At 42.5% G+C, this 19,302-nt stretch overlaps 2 protein-coding genes across 2 annotated transcripts in view; both read right to left on the minus strand.

Annotated features, from left to right (window-relative positions):
• Window positions 1-19,302, minus strand: part of dbnlb (drebrin-like b) — a 199,397-nt gene that overhangs the window by 25,634 nt on the left and 154,461 nt on the right. The window lies entirely within an intron of this gene.
• The window catches only part of inpp5l (inositol polyphosphate-5-phosphatase L), a 38,502-nt gene continuing 25,059 nt past the window's right edge, over window positions 5,860-19,302 (minus strand). Inside the window, exons 6-16 of the mRNA XM_080739685.1 lie at window positions 18,763-18,866; window positions 17,406-17,458; window positions 15,245-15,364; window positions 13,674-13,758; window positions 12,824-12,919; window positions 12,381-12,455; window positions 11,356-11,429; window positions 9,411-9,522; window positions 8,215-8,283; window positions 7,564-7,624; window positions 5,860-6,117 (exon numbers count right to left, since the gene is read on the minus strand). Of these exons, the coding sequence (XP_080595811.1) occupies window positions 7,583-7,624; window positions 8,215-8,283; window positions 9,411-9,522; window positions 11,356-11,429; window positions 12,381-12,455; window positions 12,824-12,919; window positions 13,674-13,758; window positions 15,245-15,364; window positions 17,406-17,458; window positions 18,763-18,866 (830 nt within the window). The 3' untranslated portion in view covers window positions 5,860-6,117; window positions 7,564-7,582. The remainder of the gene's footprint in view (window positions 6,118-7,563; window positions 7,625-8,214; window positions 8,284-9,410; window positions 9,523-11,355; window positions 11,430-12,380; window positions 12,456-12,823; window positions 12,920-13,673; window positions 13,759-15,244; window positions 15,365-17,405; window positions 17,459-18,762; window positions 18,867-19,302) is intronic.

The raw sequence follows: 19,302 nt of genomic DNA on the forward strand, positions 1-19,302 counted from the left end.
AGCTGCTATTGCATATTGTGAATCAACAAATGTCTACAGACTAAAATCCGGAGTGTTAAATGAACTCAGAGACGGTTCAATAATTGCCACTTATAGAGATACTGTAAATAGTCGTATCATGGATTTGTTTATTAACCTTTTTTATGGGGGGTGGTGGGCCTTTCTGCCTTTATTTGGATAGTACAGTTGAGATAGACAGGGAAGGGAGAGAGACGGAGTGACAAGCAGCAAAGGTCGGCTCAGGGAATCGAACCTGCAACTCGCTGTCAGGCTGCTATGTTCCAGGCCATTGACGCCCCTTTTTTATTGATTGAATATATTAACAGTTTGCAAAATCGAGCACAGGAAAGTACAGTTCAATATACAAGCTAGTAATAAACATTACCGGTAATGCTCAGAGGGAATGACACGCCAATAAACAAAGGAACATTTGCCCACAAATATGTGACTTTGTTTGTTTTGTATATTTTTTGTTTCCTGGTGCTCTGATCTTTGCCCGTCCCCATTCCATACTTCTGATGATGACAGATGAGTGATTCCCGGAGCATTACATCAACAAAACTGCAGTGCTGTGAAATGCAGTAATGGTACAAGTCTGATCCAGAGTCACAGTCACCATTCCATCAGCCTTTTCTTTCTTTCTTTTTTAAAGACCATCGATCTGTACGATGCCCACCTCTGGCTGCCCTAAATAGCTTGTCCATTCCACCTTCAGAGCACAGGCTTAATATCTCCTCTATTTCTGTTGTCATTCTTCTTCCTGCCCACCAAATAAGCATGGCTCACCCCGCACAGCTGAATTCTATGACCACAGAATATAGAACGCAATCAGATCATTCACCTCGGGACATTTTTTGCCGAAGCTAAGCACGAGTGCAATGAAATTCTCAACCATCTAGCCTAGTGATTTTTTAGCTTGACCTACCTAAAGGTCAGCACTAGTCCAGTGGTTCTCCAAACTTTTTTTTAATTTCAAGGACCACCAATAACCCAGAGAGTGTACAAATGGAACCAAATAGAAGGGTCCATTTGGTTCTAATGGACCTGTAAGGGTCCTTTTGGACCCCTGTCAAGGATCCCAGTGTGGGTCACTGCACTCACAATGTAGAATACAAAGAAATTACATGTGCAAAAGAAAGTCTGATTATTATTAACCACTTGTGCCCCATTTTATACTTTCAAAAATGTTTGAAAATGGCATACCCAATCTACAAGTCTACAGCTTTTAGTGAGCTTGTAGATCTTATTTCTATTTTTTGGATATTTCTTAAAAGATCGTGGAAAGTTTCTGCCTTTAATAATAGTACATGCCCAAAAATAGACACGCAGTCACCCAGATTGAAAGGGGGTTTACGTTTGTTTAACCTGGCTGGTCAGAGAGCCATGCACTTCCAAATGTTTGCTCAGAAAGTTGTACTCTCTGCCTGTGGCATGCAGTAGTAGCACTGTTACGTAATCGTTCAGGTCTGTCCACTACCTCTGGAAAAATACTGAAAAGAAACACATGTTTGACACACAGGGGCGTCGCACCAAATTCTGGGCCCTGCATGGGTACAAGGATTCACTGTGGGGCCCCCAATGAATGTTCTTCAAATGCGTTCCCATTTAGACTGGGAACGCATTATTACGCATTAGATCATTTTGTGTTTTAACTATAGTGAAAAAATAGAAGATCTACAAGCTCACAGCGCGGCACTGCGAGCTTGTAGATCTGCAATTTGAATATTTTAATCTGCTTTGAATATTTTTTGACCCGATTCTATAAATGTCTTCTAAATCCTTCTATGTCAGTGGTGCTCAAACTTTTTCATGTGAAGGACCCCCAAAATGATATGTATTTGGCCACAGACCCCCAAGATTTGAGTTACAAATGTTCGCTTAAAAAAGACATTATATTCATAGATTTGCACACATTCTCACGACTTTTCAAAAATAGCAGATCTACAAGCTTGCAGCGCGGCACTGTGAGCTTGTATATCTGCTACTTTTCAATAGCTAAAAGTATAAAACAATTAAGGCCCCTCCACCTTGGGCCCTAATAACTCCCCCCAACCCTTGTGACGCCCCTGTTGACACATGAAGACAACCATGTGCCTTTTCATAGCCTCGTTATATACTGTGTAGTACTTAGACGTACACCATAAACAGCTGATCTACAAGCTCACAACGCACCAGGTGTTACGAGTTTGTATATTGGCTATTTTCAATATATGGGACACTGGCATATGGAGTATAAAGCATTATGCATTTTGAGGTATTTATTTTACTTTACCGGAGTATTTACATTTTTTCTCTCAGAGAAAAATATTTTACTTTATTATTGTATTATTGTACTACTATTTGAATACTTTAGTTGCTAGTTACTTTGCAGAGTATTACAAAACATACATTAACCACTTCAGCACTACACATTTCGGCCATTTCAAAATAGCCGATCTACAAGCTCACAACGGGTCGCAATGCAACGGGTCGCATTGTAGATCTGCTATTTTCAAATGGGACGTCACGTTCTGCATAATGAGTAGGCTACTTTCTACTTTTGGTACTTTATTTAAGTACATTTTGATACCAATACCTTTGTACTTTTATTCAAGTCAATTTCGAATTCCAGACTTTTACTTGTAACAGAGTATTTCTATATTGTAATATTGATACTTTTACTTAAGTAAAACATTTAAAACCATCTGGCATTATGCCCTCTAGTATTACTCAGAAGGAGGTGTGCCAGATGCAGTAGGAATGTGCAATGGCAATAACTGTCACTAAGAGATTATAATCAGACACTGTACAAACCACATGAATTCCAGTTTCGCAGAGTATGACATTGCAACACAATTTGTGAGAGAAATATTTTTATTTATTTACAAAAAGTGGAAATATATCACTGGAATGCACTAGTGTTTATTGGTGTTCTCACCAGAACTGAATAAATGACTGAATTGGTGATTTGATCTAATGGTGCTGTACACTGTAGCTATATTATATAGAGACCATTTGATCTAATGGTGCTGTACACTGTAGCTATATTATATAGAGACCATTTGATCTAATGGTGCTGTACACTGTAGCTATATTATATAGAGACCATTTGATCTAATGGTGCTGTACACTGTAGCTATATTATATAGAGACCATTTGATCTAATGGTGCTGTACACTGTAGCTATATTATATAGAGACCATTTGATCTAATGGTGCTGTACACTGTAGCTATATTATATAGAGACCATTTGATCTAATGGTGCTGTACACTGTAGCTATATTATATAGAGACCATTTGATCTAATGGTGCTGTACACTGTAGCTATATTATATAGAGACCATTTGATCTAATGGTGCTGTACACTGTAGCTATATTATATAGAGACCATTTGATCTAATGGTGCTGTACACTGTAGCTATATTATATAGGGACCATTTGATCTAATGGTGCTGTACACTGTAGCTATATTATATAGAGACCATCTGCAAATCTAGAGAGCATTAGGCTATAGCGCGTTGTTGACCAAAGCATGAATCAACTCATACAAGTCTAATATAGACATGCTTCCACCCCCACTCAAACACATACATTATTAAATCAATTTTGAGACAGTCATGATTACAATGAGTCCATTGGTTTTTAACTATCGCTACAAATGCAATCGAGAGCCCAACTCGTCTAAAACTGAATGAATGAAAAATACATTAGATTGTTTGGTTTGGATGCAACCAGGAAATGTAAGGGGGCAAACATGTGTATAGATAGAATCATATGTAAGATTAAAAGATAATATTTACAAACATGGAGAGGTTGGTCTAGGTTTAAAAAAAAATGGAATTATCAGTTATTAAATCCAGAACCAAAAGCCAGAGAAATAATTCACGCAAGGAAAATACAACACAAAACTGGCACTACAACGCCAAGCAAAACACAACTAAATAGACAAAGAAATCCTCTGCTTCATTGTGATGTGGGCATGTTTCTTTGAGTGCATCTGTATGTTGTTAGTGTTTGTACAGTATTCCTGCAGTCAAGCAAGAGTCTGCGCATTTAGCTGTGTGTGTGCGTGTGTTGTCACTTCCCATCATTCTGAAACATCCGCGTTTCTTACAGTGTTGTGGTAAACCTGTCATTTCAGAGGGGAGTGAAAAAACAGAGGGTGTGGATTCAGCCGTGTGTAGACAATTGAAAAATTCCATTCATTCGTGTCAACATTCAGTCTGTCTAGAAAGATCACGAGTAGTTCACATAATAAAGCACTTGGTATTAATAATAAACAGTTGGTAGGCCTACTGCAAGTAGCACAAAAGGGACAACACAAAGTTATGCTCACTAAAATCAACAAAAATGGCATCTTGGTCAAATCGCATAGCTGTTGTGCAGTCATTAACCACTTCAACCCTTTATACTGAGTTTACAGGGTGCTAAGGGCCTATACTCGGCCCCCTGTTCCCCCCCCCCCCCCCTCTACACCAAATATCTTCACCAAAGATAACCGTTCTACAAGCTCACAATGCATCACATGCTGTAGAATGTAGATTGACCATTTTGCGCGGAGTGTTTGCCCAAGAATAGAAATGCTACCGTTCATGTGGTTAAAACAGTAACCTTGTTAAGATTACGTTTGTAGTTGTTATGTTCTCAATCTGGCTAGCCATCGTCAAAGAAAAGGGAACGCCCACTCGGGTTGTCCCTCTTCCTTTGAAGCGTAAGCCATCATGACTCTGTCTCGAGAGAATGTTATGTTGTTGATTAGAAAGACAAGGATGCTACCACCACTTCCACAACAAACAACAAGAATAGTTAATCTAGCATTGTCTGAAATCCAATATATTGATCTTATTGTCATCAATCAATACAAAGACCACACAGTGTGAGGTGTGATAATAAAGAGGCTACATGAATGTTTTTTTTCTTCTTTCACCTGCACATATGCTACAGTCGCTACAGTGAAGGCCTACAACTCTGCCAGACCAGTGGTTCTCAACCTGAAGGTCGGGACCCCCAAATTATGTTGGAGGGTCCCCAGATTATTAACTTAATGTGCACATTTCTAAAGTAACAATTTAAGGACTTTTTAAATGTCAAATTAAACAAATTGTCAAATATTAGAGACAGAAATTGTGCAAATAGCCGATCTACATGCTCACAACGCCTCGCAATGTAGAGGTGCTATTTTCACAACAGAACCATGTTATACAAAATGTAATGCCTCAACTCTTAGTGCTTGTCAGGGTGGGGGGTCCCCAGTTAAGATATGATTATTTTGTGGTTCGGGGGCCTATAGGTCAGTAGATCAATTATAAAAAGGAAACTGTGAAATAGCATTCCTGTACTGATGTTTCTCTACTAGGTTAAAGTACTGCAAAATGGAGAGTGAACCGATATAACAAAATAAATAACAACTGAAAAATGGTCTAACATACAAAATAAAAGCATGACAGTAGAACTGATGACCAATATTCAGATGTAAACCCCTGACACTGTAAAAGTCGGGGGATTTACTTGGGTTACTTGGTTATGTAAGTATAGGTGTGTGTGTGTGTGTGTGTGTGTGTGTGTGTGTGTGTGTGTGTGTGTGTGTGTGTGTGTGTGTGTGTGTGTGCATATATTGATGTACGGGTACTCAGGGCAAAAGACTAACCCGGAACGATCAAAGTCCTAACATCATCTGGTAACATTCTCAAAGCGATCGTGCACACTTGCACCCCCTGGGTACAAAAGGCCAACGAACGCAGGGAGGAACCCTGTGGGGGGGGGGGGAACATCCCCTGGTGTCAAACGTGTGTTCATGTCGGAGGATGGAAGACCTATGGCCAAGCGGAGGATCCATCCGGCAAATTGTCTGTCACCCGAAAATCCATAATGCTGCTGATGATCAAATCTGCGCTGATGTCACCCACGGCCGTGGGAATCAATACGTCGCAGTGAGATCGGGAGTGAGACGTCGGTGATGTGTGGATAGGGAGAGCAGAGCGCTCGCAGCAGGCTGGTGGTGGTGTGGGGAGGGGGAGGGTGGAGTTGAGGCAGGGTGCTGTCAGAGACGAGGAAGAGAGGAGGGTGGAAATCTTACAGCTGAACCTCTGGTGCTCGTTGTGCAGTGGGGCAGGACCTCTGAGGTTGCTGCGGTTGGACCTACAGTGTGTGGCACAGGAAAACATTTACACGCGCAGAACGAGTGCTTGTGATAAGTAGTAACACGATGTTGGTGCTATAGGAAATTGTAGTCAAACAGGTACTGCAGGCTCACTGTGTCGACACTTTCATTTTCCAAGAAATCACTGTACCATTATTTTATGGCAGTTGGCAAGTCGCCACTTGCATTGCATGTTTCCCGATTCAGCGCAATTCAACCTGTGGCCCGTGGGCCGCATGCAGCCCGTCATGGTCATACCAATAAAATATATTTTGTCTACTTTCAGTGTGGACAAATAGCCAAATTTCTGATGTCATTTTTCAGTTTCTCTCCAAAACCACTAGGAAACTATTTTTGTCTTGTTTTATACAAGACTTATTTGCTATTATGTTTGTTCCAAAATAAGAAACTTCATCATTTTATCATGAATCATTCCACGACAATCATTTTGTTCAATGAGGTTTGGCCTGATAGATGGAAATGTGTCTGTTTTCTGTGTGTTCCTTAATTTTGTGTGTGACTACTCAAGTAGCGTGTTACAAAACCATTGACTAAACGTCCAAAATAGGACTGTAATTTTTAGCTTGCGGCCCCTAAGCCATCTAAAGTCGAGTAGCCCTGCTCTACAGTGACTGACTGATCTAAAGAAAAGCATAAAATGGCAACAATAATAAATAAATGATGTGCCATAATGTCAATAATATCTCTAGGCCTACTGGAAGTTTCTCAAAAAGGGCAAACATAGAAAGGAAAACCCTATAGTGCTGTGAAATCCCCTCTGCAGTGCATTCCTGTTCAAGTAAAAGAAAGAGAGAGGGAGAAAAAATAAAACTCCTTGACAACCCTTAAGTCCCACCAATACATGGGTTTCATTATTCTCTGTCTGTCCAAAGAGGAATCCTCATCAAACGGTTGTCCATCCTCTGAAAAAGCCATTTAAACGGCAGCAAAACAAAATCACGGCCGTAAAAATGCCAATACCTCCCGCCGGGGCGAAATGTATGTCTCTCCAGCCGGCCGTCCATCTGGTAATTAATGAAGAGTGGGCCAACATTGCACTTGGTGTAGCTATAGTTGACAGTGCAGAGGATTCAATGGACATAGATCAGGGAAAAGTGCTGATCACTGATGGTCCGACTACATTATGCACAAAGGAATGGCCGTGTCCCCTCGCCACTTCATCTTAGTTCATATCCCCAGTCCACTGGGCCAGTTGGCCGCTATGGCTCCCTGGGGACCAGACCCATGAGCTGAACAAGATTACTGTGATCACTCTCTTCTTACACACTGAGCCCCCCCCCCCACCCTCACACCCCCCTGGAATTGGCACACACATTCGCGCAAGTGCACAAGCATTCACACACACACACACACACGCACGCGAACACACACCGACTATACAGTGCAGTACACTTAAATGCAATCGCTGGCACTCAGACTCTTACCATTAAGAGGGGATCCGAGTCAGTGTTCATTTGTCTTCATTGAGAAGAACAAGAAAACGGGCTGTGTTGGGGCAGACAACACAAGGCACACAAGTTAGAATCGGTATACTTTTACTGTGGTTATTTGTTAGAACACACAGTGTGTAATGTAATTAACCACTGTTGAGGTTGGCACATTTCCTGGGGCAAGCTGCCCAGATCACACATGTCACACTGGTTCTTCTTATTTTTTCGCTCTCAAAGAGCGCCTGCAATGTAGTGCATTTGAAACTACATTGCAGTGCACATCATGGGGTAATCACTGCTTGCCTCCAGTGAATTATTATATTTTTTATTTTTGTTTATTTTCTGTTTATTTCGTTGCTGAGTGAGGTCAGCAGACAAAGTGAAGGGAGTGAGATGAAAAAACCTGCGTGAAATGTGCCAATCTCAACAGAAAACATCGGTAAGCCCTATCAGATGACAAATAGTGAAAATAGCCACTCTACAAGGTCACAACATGTCACGTTGTGGTGTGTTGTGAGCTGGCAGATCTGCTATTTCTCCATTTGGAAAACATTACAAAAAAATGAAAATGCTTTGAAAATGTGTGACATTTTTTGACAACAAAGACATGCCAAAAATATGTATGGCAAGTGTAAAGCCAGTTACCTTGTGGTCTCCCATACAGACATTAGGACCCAGGGTGTTGTAAACCACACTGCTGTCACTGTCGTCCCTCTGCAATGTCAAAAGCAAAACATGTTGTTGTAGTGCAATCCAGGGCCAACAGGCAGAGCGATGCTCAATGCTCACTTAAAGTCTAGCACGGCACGGCAGGGTCTTCAACGTTTTTCAGACCAAGGAGGACCCCTTAGCTGAGACAGAGATGAAGCAGGGACCCCCCCCCCCCCCCACCACCACATGTTGTATAAATTGATGTTGCAGATTAAACTTTTTCCATAGATTTCATAGATGGCTTCATAGACTTGCTTGACAGTAATGTCTACACAGTGTTGCCTAAATTAATGTTTTTTAATACGGTGGATTCATGTTAACCCATTTAGAATTATTTAATACTTTAGCTATTGAAAAATAGCAGATATACAAGCTCACATTGTAAATCTGCTATCTTTGTCGTGAGAGTCGTGAAAACGAGTGCAAATCTTTGAATGGATCTTTTTTAAAGTGAACATTTGTAACTCAAATTTTGAGTTGAGGATCCGTGAGGATCCGTGACCAAATACTTATCATTTGGGGGGTCCTTGACATGAAAAGGTTTGAACTTGTATATCTACAGATTTTAGGCTAAGGTTCCCCTCAGAATGGTCTAGGGTTCAAGTGGTTAATTGATATACAGATATAGGTAACAGGTAGAGTCGCCGAAATGAAGCTCGCCGAGAAACGGGGGGTGCGTTCGGAAATGCACACCGGGTGTGGCAACGGTGCGCTTTTTCAGCCTGAACTCTCTGAAGGTAAACTTTCTGAAAAGCAGCAGTTGCTAACCTAATGTTGCTATTGATGTTTATAAACTAGGGTAAATTATGGTTATAGTCTTAATCTCACAGTATCATAAATGTTAATGCTAGCAACAACAAACATGTAAAGTAGGACACACAATCACAGTATGCCTTCTTCAGTATCAACATGAATTAATATTCTAATATTCTATTATAATTTACCCTAGTTTATAAACATCAATAGCAACGTTAGGTTAGCAACTGCTGCTTTTCAGAAAGTTTACCTTCAGAGTTCAGACTGAAAAAGCGCACCGTTGCCCCACCCGGTGTGCATTTCCGAACGCACCCCCCGTTTCTCGGCGAGCTTCATTTCGGCGACTCTACTGGTATTCACAGATATATACTGACTCTGTGGATTAACTGTTGGGCAGAGTGCGAGGAGAGGATACGGTCACACCAGGATGGGCAGCGAGTGTTCATGTACTGCGTTGGTTTAGTGTATTCTTCACTGTAGGGGTAACTGTGAGGGGGAGAGAGAGAGAGGAGAGAGAAAAGGCATGTGGAGAGAGAGAAAGTAAATAGAGATAGGTTACAACTAATAATACACAAGGGGCAATGGCAAGAGTCTAAACCAGGGGTTTTCAAAGTGGGTGACGGGGCACAGTCCAGGGATGCCGAGAGATAATGAAAATATATTTAGTATCATTTTAAACTTGAAGTACAAAGTTATATTCAGTCAGTTCTAAGCAAAATGGCTGTTATCTCAACGTTTTCCTCGCAACATAATCACTAAAATATCGTCACTGTCGGGCCTCGTATCTCCAAGTTTCAAATGTGTACGTCTTTTGGTAAAGCAAAGCCCTGCATCATCATACAAGACTGTTGCACAAAACTAGTTTAGTACATTTTATAGATGATAAATACAAAACGAACGGTTTTGGACACAAGGTTTCCACCTGACAACAACGATATGCTATAAATATAAGGTGCTGGGAGTGAAAATTATAATGTAGGGGTGCCTCAGATTAAAAAAATATTTATGGGGTGCCCTGAGACAAAAAAGTTTGGGAACCCCTGGTCTAAATCACTTAAGCCCTTTATATTTACTATTGCTATACTATTAGTCTCGCGTGGCCAGACTGTTGACTCCCACGATTTGGAAATGCTCCCGTCATACAGTCTGGGGTAACGTAAGAAGAACGATGAGTATCCGGTTAAAACGGAAATGAAGCCCCCTCCCCACTTCCGTTTCGTTTTTAACATCGCGCACATTTATCCTTATATAAATAAAAATAATCTAAGCATATTTAGCTTGCTGCTTAGAAGAAATTACATTTTAAAATACATTTTCATGAACAGTAATGCCACCTTCCATTACTCGCCGTTCAGGAGGTGTAGCTCCAGACTCTATATAGCATTCGGAGATTGTGGAATAGTAGTCTGGCTACACAAGACTACTATACTATTAGACATATTGTCACCTTGCTAAAATAATTGCTTCTAATAATTTTCTTTATTTTTTCGTTTCCATTTTTCAGAAAACAGAAGAGAACTGAACCAAAACAATCTATATGCTATTTCTTAACTCTTTTACTGCCAGATGTTTTATTTATTTATTGGGTCTGGCGCCAGCAAAAAGCGGCTTACCTTTGCGACGTTATAGTAGATAGATAGACATTTATTTATTTATTATTATTATTATTATTTTGGATTGTGCAACATGCACTTTGGCAGACCAGGCAGCAGAGGGCGGCGTCATGCAAGAATTAATGTGAATTTGGCCGTTATGTGTTGCCATCCATTGAGACCAGTCTCTGGCCACAGAGCCACAGGGCCAGAGAAATCAACACGGAAGAGAATTGGTCTCCGTTGATTTAACGCATAAGGGATTTTTAAGACCATCACTGCTGGCGATGTGATTACAATACACGGCGGCGCGACCCCTCATCAGCTTACGGACATCAACAAGGTAAACGAACGAACGGCCGTATTGGCGCGACGCGACACAGAGAAATGGGGCGAACGGGAACGTCCGTAGCAGTAAAACAATATTGCCATACAAATAATGCTGTCTGTCAGTTATATCACATAAGATGATTAAATTATCAATTTGTGTTTTGACACACACTCTTGAGATTATAACATTATAACAGTGGGTGGGTATAAGGAAGCCTCTCATAGGGCCATTATAACAGTGGGTGGGTATAAGGAAGCCTCTCAGGGCAGGTTCAGTATCTTTAGCAGCAATGTGAATCGCATGGAATGTGTACGGAGGCAGAGGGCAGAGGGTTAACATGGGTTAATGTGTTTAAGTCAACATGTAAACAACATGTAGCTCAGATAAGACACGTACCTGGGTGGAAACAGGATTTCCTCTTCCCTGATGACATCGTGAAAGCCCGTGACCTCCTTGTCATATTTCAATAGCTGAAGGATGAGAATAAATAAAGGGACTTAGAACTGCCGGACGATCTCTGAATATAAAATGACGTACGACACTGACTTAGGGCCTAATAAATCATGTACTCACACATGCACAACAAAGCATGTGCACTGAGAAGCTGCTGTTTTATCAGATCACTCTATCACCCATTAATAGGAGTGTATTTACACTGACAGTGATTAATCTTGTGCATTATTATAGATTGTTGCTAGGCAGTGTGTTGTATCGTGCCATAAGGAACGCTGCGCTATAGAGATGTGGGTCAGAGTTAGGGGACGCTCACACGAGACGCGTTGCTACAAATGCGTCATCAGCGAACCCATTGTTTTCCTATGGGTACGACACACCTGCCACTCGCTCCTCTCTAGGGACAGCGTGCAGTGTTTTTTCCAGCGGTTTTGAGACCGACACGTGCCGACACGTGCCGGTGTAAAAAATCTATTATTATGGATATAAATAAGTAAACGCTGTGATTATCTAGAAAATACCTGAACATTATATTTCAACACATATGGACAAACCCACCTTGACATGAACACAGAGATTACACACATTTATCGATAGACCAAGAGCAACGGAAAGGTAATTAGACCCCTCTTTTTCATTATCCCTCTTAAAATTGCCAAATACAAGGCACAAATACTTAGTTTCCATACAATCAGTTATTTGCATTTCAAAACGATTCGATACCGATTACCACATTTTAAAATGATACGATACGATACGATACAAAGCCAAAACGGTACGATATTTTGCTTTTGCAAATGATATAGTAGATCATTGCAAATTAAAATCGATTTTTCGATTCAGTTACTATATCGATACACCCCTAAATTCCCCGCCCTTCCGAACCAAAGAATGGCCGTGTGCGGCCAGGTCAAGAGTTTTACAGCTTTGATCAAAGGGGGCTAAAAGTTCAAGTTGGAACGGCTTACTGCTTTGCCGTTGTCCTCCCTGAAAACGGCCTCGTGCAGGTAGGCGAACAGCTTGGCCTCGATGTGGAGAAGAACCTGAAGGCAAACACATGGGATAGATATTGTACGTTTTCTTTTTCGTGAAGAAAAGCCCCGCTTCATTACGCAAGACTGTCACGCAAAACTAGTGAAAATAGCCGATCTACAAGCACACAACGCCTCGCGACGCGAGGCGTTGTGTGCTTGTAGATCGGCTATTTTCACTAGCTTAAATCGTTTATAAAATAATAACAAAAAAAAGGGAAGGTTTTGGACATACAAGGTTTCCACCCGACAAGGACGCCATATGATTGCACTCTATTTTTCGTATAACATAACATAGTATATTTCCATTGCGTTTGGTTGGTTTATGTGTAGAAGTGTGTCACCCATAGAAGTGTGTCACCCGTAGAAGTGTGTGTCACCTTGTGGTCGTTGTCCTTTTCTTCACAGATGATCTTCTCCACTTCGTTGCTGCTGTCCTTCTTCACAGTCTGCACATCTGCAGAGGTGGACAGGTGCTGCACACACACACACACACGCACACGCGCACACACACACACACACACACACACACACACACACACACACACACACACACACACACACACACACACACACACACACACACACACACACACACACGCACACGGTCAAATAAATAAAGGTATCTATCTATCTATCAGATGTGATACATTTCCAGCACACCTAAGTTAGGGTGACCATATTTTCAGCCTAAAACCGGGAGCCTCAAAGCAATGTGCACACGTGTGCCCATTCTCTAACGTTCGTGCACGTGCACATACGCACCGCAGGGTTGCATACAGGCAGTGAGTGATTGACAAACAGCCTCAGCTGTTCAGACATGCAATGTAGCCTATTTGTTCATGTTTCTGATTGGTTAGGTGAGCATGTTTACATGAAAAGAACATGTTAAATGTCTATGCAACCACTGAAAACAGCTACTATTATTTTAATTTTGCCGAAAACCGGGACAATTTTGTAGTGAATGTTGAAAACCGGGACATATTAGTGTTTTAGAGATATTTGTCGGGACACCGGGACACGCAGCTTGAAAACGGGACAGTCCCGTTTTGCATCATATGACCAGTTGTAGCATGCTGAAATCGGCTGAACCGGGACGTCTGGTCACCCTAACCTAAGTAGGAAGCAAAACAATGCTATAAACTGTGGTTGACGGCATCTGCAGACTAAGTGTGTGTGTGTGCGTGCGTGCGTGCGTGTATGTGTCCGTGCGTGCGTGTGTGTCAGTACCTGCACCAGACTGAGCGTGTCCAGACGGAAGTTGAAGTCTCCAAACAGGAAGAAGGGGAGGGGAGCGCAGCTGCTGTCTGATATCCTGAAAGGAAACGGCGGTGGTTATCAGCAGACACGTGACATAACTGTATACTGTATCATCACCTTACTGTACACTGTACCATTAACCAATTGTGTCCCGAGGCCCATTCTATAAACGCAGTCAAAATATCTTGAAATAAAATAATTGTCCTGGAATATGAATATTTATTAGAAAATTACATTACAGCACTGATTCCTGCTGATTTATAGGCATATCTCATCAATAAAATGAATTAATAAAATCAATAAGAAGTGTTTCTGTACACACATTTGTACCACCATCTGCATGCTGACATCACTGATACTAAACAATGTCGCCACCAAGGTAACAATGCCCTACTGACATCACTACAGTGCCCAAATTTGGAGATGACATCACAGACTGGCCTGGACACGGAACACCATATATGGGCATAAAAGAGTGCCAGCCAGACAGACGGATACAAGGGGTATTGCACAACTGGACATGGATGGTGGTGACTATTCTGCCCAACGGGCACCGTTCGGGGTTCTCCAACATTACTTCTGAGACTCCTACATTCAATCCCTCTCATCGCACACCCCCGGGCACAGGACTAGTATATCGTCACTGTCGGGCAGAAACCTTGTATCTCCAAGTTTCAAGTTTGTATGTTTTTTTCACCAAGTAAAGCCCTGCTTCATCATACAAGGCTGTCGCACAAAAGTAGTGAAAACAGGCGATCTACAAGCACACAACGCCTAGCACCGTGAGGCATTGTGTGCTTGTAGATCTGCTATTTTCACGAGTTTAGTTCATTTTTAAAACAATAAATACAAAACAAAAGGTTTTGGACATACAAGGCTTCCACCCGACACTGACGATATATATACAGCCGAGTTGTTGATCTGCAGAATTTTCTCCAAATACAACAGGAACTACACCCTTGGTACAAGGAAGCCAAAAGGTCACTGCAAATGTATGTCTTTGGGACCCAATATTCGTGGCCAGTTCATGTAAAACCATATGGAAGGTATTTACAGTAGGATCATGATGTCTTTTTTTACTCCTTTTCGTGTTTTTTTTACCAGCATTTGGATCATACGCAGAACTGCTTCTGACAACAAACGTATCCATTGCAAGTATCCAGGTTGGCACACTTGGCCTGAATGAATGAAATCAGATCTTTATTGGCTAGTCCTGGAAAGGTCATAGTAATATTGTGGTTCATATTGAACACTGTTTAATATCCAGAATGTGTGTATTTTTCACATTAAATGTTACTTTCATTCGAGTTGACAATTAATGAGTTGTAACTGACCCCACCCAATGATGTCACCAGGAAGACCTATTCCATAAAGAGAGCAAAACTAACAGGGCCTACAGTCTCGCTGTGAGGACGAGGCCTAAGCCTCTATGCTGGAACATGGTGCTTCTCCACTACGAAGGGCAACCCTGAACCTTCCAAATGCGTAAACGTTTCAGAATACTTTTGACTTTTGCATGTAATAATGCTTGAATGTTGAACCTGTTGATGACGTATCTGAGGGCCTTCTCGCGGTTAGCAGAGTAGATGGAAGGGCTGCAGTTGCAGGCAATGAGGTTGGAGGCATCGTGGAACAGATGTACATTGACCAGGTCCAGACCTCTGTGAAGAGAATGCGCACGCACGCACACACACACACACACACACGCGCACGCACACGCACACACACACACACACACACACACACACACACACACACACACACACACACACACACACACACACACAATAATGTGAGACATGGCAGATGGAGGAAGAAAACAGGAAGTGTTCTCACAATGACAAATCCTGAATTCTATCTGGTACGTGGATGTTTATTTGTGTGTGTGTGTGTGTGTGTGTGTGTGTGTGTGTGTGTGTGTGTGTGTATGTGTGTGTGTGTGTGTGTGTGTGTGTGTGTGTGTGTGTGTGTGTGTGTGTGTGTGTGTGTGTGTGTGTGTGTGTGTGTGTGTGTGTGTGTGTGTGTTACTGCATACAGGCCTGTAGGGCTGTCACTTTAAGAGGAGCTTACTTATCAGTCAGTGCACTTGTGGCCACAAACAAACACATTTGTCTTTCTGAGCCACGAACATTCACTCAGACTCCCTTTCTCTGGTTGTCACCAGAAAACAATTAATGTGCATCCAACACGCGGGCTGTGTTGACTTACAGCACGACCTTACGGCTACAGTTTCTGGGCTCTTCATAGCCAAACACCCTCCCCCCATGGTAAAAAACACAGGAGAGCAAATAGTGACTATTGTACCCAGACAACAGAAGGTGTTTGCTATATCGGCCTTAATTGAGGCTGCTGCAGCAACAGCGAATAATAGTTCCAAAACAGATGGGTTGAGAACAGGAAAGTCTCTCTGTTGTTTTCAGGGCACCGGCTTCGTCACAGCGGAGTCTTGTTTGAAATGCACGTAAAAACAGCAATGAATGTATTCTGCTACTGACAGAGGATGTGTGCAATGTGTGTGTGTGTGTGTGTGTGTGTGTGTGTGTGTGTGTGTGTGTGTGCGCGCGCTCGTGCGCTCGCATGCGTGCATGTGCGTTTGTCAGCTTCTCCGGGGATAATCTAGCAAACTGCTGTATTGATCACCTCTTATTCACTTAAGAGCGGCAGTGGCTCAGAGGTAGAGTGGCCGCTTGACAACCGGAAGGTTCCAAGTTCGATCCCGGGCTTCCCCCGAGTTAGTGTCAAAGTGTCCTTCAGCAGGACTCTGAACCCCTAACTGCTCCTGATGAGCAGGTTGGTGCCTTGCCATGGTTTCCTCCACCATCAGTGTATGAACGTGTGTGTAAATGGACGAATGTAATGCACAATCTATATTAAGTTTATATAGATTGTGCATTACATTCAAAGTGCCTTGGATGAAGGCGTAGCCCAAGGATGTACGATATACTTCCATTAAACTCTTTTTCACGTTTTATGTTTTTTGAAGCATTTAACTTTGGCTGTCGTAGAGTGGACACCCGGCGCAGCAGAGACAGGAACCTCTCTAGTTTATTTTCATTTAAATGTTCAAATTTAAAGCACATGAATCACTGTGTTCCATACTGGAGACGCTTGTTCAGAGCACGCCACGGATGACCAAGCTACAGTAGCTCCTAGAGATTTTCTGGAAACACTGCTGTTACAAACAAGATCTCCTGGTTACGGCAAGGTGTCCGGAACGACCAGTAGACATTTTACATGGCGATTAATTGTGTTTTTGTCGTTGACAATTACATTTCTGTTTGGCTTTTAGGCTCTGAAGTTGCACATGGTAGATATGAAACATAACCTAAATATAAAAAGTACTGAGAAATGTAACAACTTTATACTTAAAAAAGTACATTGATAGTGGAAATAGCCGATCTGCTATTTCCACTATTTTTGACTTAAAAAAATATATATGAACATTTGTCAACATGGAAACGATTATGACGATTATGAAAAATAATCGCGATTATGTCAAATAATCGCGATTAGACGATTATAATTGTGACAGCCCCAACGACCAGGGCAGCTTTCTGTCCAGGATGTGTGGTGGTATAATAAACCGTATGGAACCTTCTTGAGCTTAACGTTTCTACTGGATAAGAACATCGACTGTCTGGCTAACTTAAGTCCACCAGCCCTGTTTTGTGAAGGTAATGTGAGACTGTGTGCAATACGTACTGGTTGTGTATGAGCCATCTGGTCCGCATGAAGCCCTTTCTGGACCACTTGAACTGTAAGAGAGCAACATTCCATTCAGATTAAAAGGATTCGCGAAGAAGGAGGCACTCGTCGGAGGGACAAACTGGTGATTATTGATCGCTTCACATAATTTGTCTCATCTCCCTGTCAGAACAGGCAGACAGCACTTCTGACCCCAGCAGACCCATTTATCCTCCCAGCAGCGCCCTTTTGGCCCACCCCGCATCCCTCCCCACAGACACACACACACGCACACGCACACAGGGGTGTCACACTAAATTCTGGGCCCTGGGTACAAGGATTCACTGCGGGCCCCCCATGAAGGGTTAGAATTGAAAAATAGCAGATATACAAGCTCACAGCGCGGCACGAGTGCCCGCGCTGCAAGCTTGTAGATCTGCTATTTTTGAGAAATTGTGAATAAGTGTGCAAGAAACCCATGTTTCCGCATGTCAGTGATGCTCAAACTTTTTCATGTGAAGGACCCCCAAAATGATATGAATTTGACCACAGACCACCATCTCAAAATATTTAGTTCCAGGGACCCCCCCGGAAGCAAAATTTGAGTTACAAATGTCCGCTTAAAAAATACATATTCAAAGATTTGCACACATTTTCACGACTTTTCAAAAATAGCATATCTACAAGCTCGCAGCGCGGTACTCGGTGCCGCGCTGTGAGCTTGTATATCTGCTATTTTTGGAGCGGTGAAAGCACTCCCAATAGACAGGTATGTCTGTGGCTGGCTGGCTGGCTGGCTGGCTGGCTGGCTGGCTGGCTGGCTATGTGGCTGGCTGGCTGGCTGGGTATGTCTGTAGCCTGGCAATACCTTGAGTGGCCACACAAGTTAAAGGAGGGGCGCTGTTGTGCAGGCACAAACACACACACACACACACACACACACACACACACACACACACACACACACACACACACACACACACACACACACACAGATTCACCGCTCCACTTCGAACCGAGGTTTGATTTTTATTCTAATAGCTAAAGTTACTAGGGCCCCTCCACCTTGGGCCCTGGTAACTCAGTCCCACTTTCCTACCCCTTGTGACGCCCCTGCACGCACGCACGCACACACACACACACACACACACACACACACACACACACACACACACACACACACACACACACACACACACACACACACACACACACACACACACACACACACACACACACACACACACACACACACACACACACACACACACACACACACACACACACACACACACACACTCTCAATCATGCATGCATGCACCACGTCCACGTGTACTACATACACACTAGCACACAGACACACACAAATACTCACATCAGGCCAGAAATTCTTTGGGAATTTTTCTTTCTCCACCGTGGTCACCCCGTCCAGGGACCCCATGTACTTGTTCTGTCCCGACACTGCTTTAAAATCCTTAACTGTGAGGGGGGGGGGGGGGGGGGGCCGAGGGGAGACATGAGAGAGCGAGAGAGAGAGAGAGAGAGAGGGAGGGAGACAGAGAGAGAGAGAAGGGAGGGTGAGAAAGGTAAAAGAGTGAGAACACATGCAAACACAGATCAATAAAGTGGTGTTAACCTCATCAGAGCAGCATACATGATGAGAGGATCTATAAGGGGGGGCCATTAGCCCATTCAGAACGGGTACACATTACTGTGTGTATCATTATTTTATGCTTTAACTATTGAAAAATAGCAGATATACAAGCTCACAGCGCGGCACCCGATTCTATAAGTGTCTTTTGAATCCTTCTAAGATTTTTTGAAAAACCTATGTTTCTATGTCAGCAATCTGACTATAGCCATCATCGTCAAAGAAAAGGTCCTTTTCACTTAACTGGAGCTCAGTTAGTCTGTT

Source organism: Nannobrachium achirus, assembly GCF_963921795.1.
Source record: "Nannobrachium achirus genome assembly, chromosome: 12".
In the NCBI taxonomy this organism is placed as follows: domain Eukaryota; kingdom Metazoa; phylum Chordata; class Actinopteri; order Myctophiformes; family Myctophidae; genus Nannobrachium; species Nannobrachium achirus.